At 36.8% G+C, this 5,788-nt stretch overlaps 1 protein-coding gene across 1 annotated transcript; it reads left to right on the plus strand.

Moving 5' to 3' along the window:
- The first annotated feature begins 1,016 nt into the window (after positions 1–1,016).
- On the plus strand, positions 1,017–2,497 carry LOC117214636 (glutathione S-transferase-like). The gene is given in 4 exon segments (XM_033460832.1): positions 1,017–1,068; positions 1,071–1,148; positions 1,460–1,627; positions 1,885–2,497. Coding segments are annotated over 4 exon segments (606 nt in total). The 3' UTR covers positions 2,193–2,497.
- The last annotated feature ends 3,291 nt before the right edge of the window (positions 2,498–5,788 follow it).

Genomic DNA, 5,788 nt, shown 5'->3' on the forward strand with positions numbered 1-5,788 from the left:
AAATTTCCTGTGCTTGTTTCGACTTTGAAGTCTTAAAAAAAAAATTGTAAGTAAATAGTATATATATAGTATATATATCCCGAGTCAAAGTTTCTCTTTATAAATAATAAACCGTTTAAAAACTATATTTTGTATGTTTTTCCTTATTCATAATTAAATAATAAATATGAAATACTTCTACAGAAAGCCGACATCCTTCAATTAACCGAACAGCAGATGATTTAAAAATTAGTAGTTGAAAGAAATAAATGTTATTACATGTTCATAATTGATCGATAAATTTAAGTATACAATTAGAAAATGTTTCTTCTTTATTGATAACTAAATAATACAGATAAGATACAAGATACTTGTACGAAAAGTCGGCGCGTCGTTCAATTAACGGAACAGCAGAGGATTTGAAAATTAGTAGTTGAAAGAAATAAATGTTATCATATGTTCATAATTGATCGATAAATTTAAGTATGCAATTAGAAAATGTTTCTTAAGTTTGGAAGAATATATAATCATGCTGAATGTTTTGTATTTACGAAAGTTGTTTACAAACATACATTGTACATACGACTAGTAATGGTACTAAATTACTGTTAGACGGTCTTGGGTGTATAGAACCATATGGTTAAATTAATACTAGAGATAACGAATCGTGCGAATGTAATTAATATTTTGAAATGCGTTGTTTGCATTAATTGATAGTTTTCTTATAAACTTTTTTATAAACAATTTCATTGCTATAGAAAAAAGATAAATGCCGGTAATATGTCTATCCTACTTAAATAGAAAGTGCAATATTTTGTTATAATATTTGGCGCAAGTTTATACATTATTACATCCAAAAATAATATTCTTTTTATATCTAAGCTATATTAAAATATAAAGATACAAATAGCTATGCGAGTAGTTAGTAGTTGATGCTTTTTACTTAAATTGTCTTGTACTTCATAATTTGTAATAATATAATTCTTGTCATCAATGATTCTTTGTTTTTACTTTGTATATATTATACTTCCAGGAAGATGCCGCTCTATAAATTGACTTACTTCCCAGTTACGGCATTGGCAGAACCAATCCGTTCTTCTTCAGCTATGCTAGTATTCCATTTGAAGATGAACGTATCAAAAAGGACGTCTGGCCAGAAATAAAGCCCTGTAAGCTTAAAATTTAAAGAAATTCTGTTTCTTAAATCTCATCTTTCCTAATTTAACTAAAGTAGCTAAATAAAGTAGAACACAATTATGCAGAGTATAACAGAGATTATTGTTTACTCTCCATTGCTCTATAAGATATGTGGGAGAACAATAGGTATTGTTAAGGAGACAATGCCCTTTGTTTGCTGATAAATTATCAATAAATTAAATTATATCTTTCCAAAACAAATAACAGGAAGCTAGATATTTAAGAAGCATCATAATCTGTTTGTTCGATAGAATCTTTGATTCTATTAGTTGTATGTTTTTAGTGACTCCTTATGGCCAGCTTCCTATGCTCGTAGCTGATAGAAGGAAGGTTGCTCAGTCTACAGCTATTTGCCGTTACTTAGCCAAACAATATGACTTAGCTGGAAAGACTGACTGGGCAAATCTTCATATTGATGCCACTGTTGATACTATTCATGATATTCGTCATAGTGAGTATCCAGTGCTGTTTTGCATAAATCTTATGAGAATCTTGATAACAGATAGTACATATCTGTTCAGGTATTTATTAGTTGAAATCCGATTTAATATTTGATTTAATCGAACGATACACGTATGTCAACAATACAAGACAAAGGATTAAAAAGGATTGCAATTCTATCTTCAGTATCATTTAAATTTCGCACAACATTGTATTCAAATTAGTATAACATTAGCGAATAGTATTTAACTGAAAACAAATTTTCAGAAATTGCCGCCTTCCACTATGAGGAGGACGAGAAGGTCAAAGCTGCAAAACGCAAGGCTGCTGAAGAGACGCTGCCGTTCATTTTAGAACGTTTGGACCAACAAGTGAAGGAAAATGACGGCTACTTCTACGATGGTACTCTCTCTTGGGCTGATTTAACATTCGTTGCTCTGCTCGATTATTTGAACTTTATGTACAAGTCTGATCTGATCGAGAATTACGAGAATCTGAAGCTGCTGGAGAAAAAGGTCCTCCTTCTGCCCAAGATCAAAAACTGGATTGAGAGACGCCCAGTTAGCGAATTCTAAACTTCACGATTGCTTATGGTTTTATAAGCGTTTAAAGATTGCGGTCTTAGTGTGTTGAGAGAATGAAGAACGAATCGTGTTGACGGAAGTTTGTATGGAATATACTGATTGCTTTTAACATTCATTAGTTCCAGTTATTACCGATATTTTTGTCATTTAGTTAGGGTTTTCCCTTTAGATTACGTTGTGATAGAGAACTATTATTTGTGTATTCCTACAGAAGCATACGAACTATATAAACTGTTGACACGATGTTGTGCTTTTGTATTATAGAGATAATAATAAAACCATCAAACAATCATTAATTATGTTTTTTATTATATTCATTAAGAATTGAAGATTACCTCCTTGGTGATCTTGATAATATCGTATTTTACAAATGTTGAACAAAAAAAAATGTATGATTATTTTATTCAATACGTTATGAGGGTTGCTTTAAAAAAAATACGAGTTACATATTTCTTTGGAAAAAGCATGATTTTTATCGATACAATAATGTTCTTCTGTTATCGCTTTAAAGTTGAGTACTTCGTTGATAACACGAGAGAACTCGCCTACAGCAAACAAGATACGACCGTGTGTAAAGTAATTAATCTGTTTGCTCGTTGCTAGCTACACATAAGGCTTGCGTAAAGAAAATATGCATTTCAGTTCAAGCGGAGAATTATGTAGGAAGTCATTTTGTCGATCAATAACTTAGTTAATAAAAGATCAAATTTTCATGTACATAAATGTAAGTAACGTTCAAGTATTAATCATTACATACAATTTTTGTATAATTCGATATCTTGGTCACTTACATCTTACAAATGATATATAGATAATATTTATGAGATACATTGGAGCTATCTTTTAGTTAACGCCATTTTTTCTTGTTTTCTCTGTACTTTTACTATTCTTCCAAAAATATCAAAGGATCGATGACTTCAAATTTTTTTTTTTTTTTTATTTATTTGTTGAAATTACAATCAATTCTCGCGTTGAGAATTTTCAGTAATTTTTCTGGCGTGGCGCAGTGACATGGCTGTTTATTTACAATAAGTTAATACTTATTATAGATAGGTATAATTTATAAGTATTATAAGTAAGTGCAAATGCTTAATTTGGATAATTAAATGAATCTAACGTTTAGGTCTAGCGGGTAGTGCCTTTTCAGCCTGCGAATCTGGTCCGTCGTATCGAGTAGTCCAGTGATTAGGGGATTTCGGTGTTTGTTGATTCTTTTGCTATATCTGTCGCTATATTTTGCTATTTCCTCTTTGACGGTGGGTATCTTGAGGTCGCGGTGTATTGTTTCATTGGTTACATACCAAGGTGCGTCAATTAGGGATCTTAGCGTTTTCGATTGAAAGCGTTGGAGTATTTCAATGTTGGAGTTACTTGCTGTTCCCCATAGTTGGATTCCGTAGGTCCAGACAGGTTTTATTACGGTCTTGTAGAGGGTAATTTTATTCTGTATGTTTAGTTTGGAGCGTCGGCCTGTGAGCCAATAGTTTTTTTAGTTTGTCCTTTAGTTGCTTCGTTTTATCTGAGATGTGTGTCTTCCACGTTAGTCTCCTGTCCAGGGTCATGCCCAGGTATCGGACTGTGTCCCTGCTAGGGATTGTTGCATTGTTGATGGTGACCTGGGGGCAGGTTTGTTTTCGGAGCGTGAAGGTTACATGTGAGGATTTCTTTTCGTTGACTTTAAAGCCCCATTTGTGAAACCACTTTTCCATGGAGTCGAGACTTCGCTGGAGAGTGGATGAGGCTATTACCGGGTCTGCGTGGGTAGCTAATAGCGCTGTGTCGTCTGCAAATGTCGCTATTGTTATATCGTTTGATATGGGTAGGTCGGCAGTGTAGATGGAGTACAGTAGGGGTCCGAGGACACTACCTTGGGGTATGCCGGCTTCTATTGGGAATGTTGCGGAAGTGGCGTCTAGGCATTTAACCATGAATTGTCTATTGGTTAGGTAAGATTTTAGAATGGAGTAGTAGGGGTGAGGTAGGATCTTTTTAATCTTGTATAGTAGCCCTTCATGCCATACTTTGTCGATTGCCTGTTGGATGTCTAGGAAAACCGCTGAGCAATATTTTTTCTTTTCGAGTGTTTGGCTGATCGTATGAGTTAAGCGGTGGATTTGCTCTACTGTAGAATGATGTTTTCGGAAGCCGAATTGGTGATCTGGGAGTGTTTTCAAGTTCTCTAGGATTGGAAGGAGTCGGTTCGTGAGCATCTTCTCGAATAGTTTGGACAGGGTAGGTAAAAGACTGATTGGGCGATAGGAGCAGGTTTCGTATATCGGTTTACCGGGTTTAGGGATGAGGGTAATCAATGAGATTTTCCAGGCCTTAGGATAGTGTTCCAGGCGAAGGATAGCATTAAAAATCGATGTGATGAGTGCTATCCCTTTTGTGGGAAGTTCCTTGATTGCTTTATTGCTTATTAGGTCGTGTCCTGCTGCTTTCTTGGGGTTTAGGCGACTGATTGTTTCTATAGTCTCTGCAGAGGAGAAGGGTTCGATAGGAGGGGACATTTGGAAGGGGGTGTGCAGGTATTCGGTAACGTCCGCGGCGGCTTTGGGGGAATGGGGTTTGAATACTTTTGACAAGTGTTTAGCAAACAGGTCGGCTTTTTCTGTAGGGCTTCGCGCCCATCCACCTTGCGGACGGCGGATAGGTGGGATTATTTGTGGGGGGCGTGCGAGTTTCCTGGAGGCCTTCCATAGTGAGTAGTTGGCGTCGGCTGTGGGGGATAAGCTGGCGAGGTATTTATGGAAACAGTCGTTTTTATAGATTTTTAAGGTTCTGAATAGCTTCCTAGTTGCGTTGTTAAGTTTGCGTTTGTCCTCCGGTGTTCTATGGGTCTGCCATACTCTTCTTAGTCTACGTTTTTCTGCTATTTTTTTTAGTATGTATTGGGGATATCCTTGTTTGCTGTTAGATGGCTTTGTCGGTGTGGAGAGGCGGATTGCGTTTATTATGCTTGTGTTTAAGTATTCCGTGGCTGCTTCGATTTCTTCCTTTGTTTTTAGTGGAGTGAAGGCTGAGGTTGAGTGTGTAAAGACTTCTCTGAAGAGCTGCCAGTTGGTGTGTTGGTTGTGAATGGAGCCATTAGGTGTATTCTCGATGATTGTTGAACTGACTGTTGCTATCACGGGAGAATGATCAGAGGAGAGATCAGCCGAGGAGTTGATGGGATATTTTTAGTTATGAAGAAGTCGAGAAGGTCGGTTATTTTGTTGGTGTCAGTGGGCCAGTATGTGGGTTCGTATGTGGTGAGGTAGTTGAGGTTGTTGTTTATTATGCTGTTTAAGAGGTTTTTGCCTCTTGCTGTAACCAGTCTGCTGTCCCATTGGATGTGCTTGGCGTTATAGTCTCCTCCAACTATGAATCTATTGCCCAGAAGTCCAGGAAGTTATCAAAGTCTTCTTTGGCGATGGAGTGTCTGGGAGGGCAGTATACTGCTGAGGTGGTGATTGAGCCATGACAGTCTTCTATTGCTACGTTTGTTGCTTGTAGGTAGTCTTTCTGGAATGATGGAAGTTCGTAGTGCTTAATACTTGCTTTGATTATTATTCCGGTGCCACCGTGGGCCTCTCCGCTGGGGTGTT

The sequence above is a fragment of the Bombus bifarius genome, unplaced genomic scaffold, assembly GCF_011952205.1.
Source record: "Bombus bifarius isolate JDL3187 unplaced genomic scaffold, Bbif_JDL3187 scf7180000009241_frag, whole genome shotgun sequence".
In the NCBI taxonomy this organism is placed as follows: Eukaryota; Metazoa; Arthropoda; class Insecta; order Hymenoptera; family Apidae; genus Bombus; species Bombus bifarius.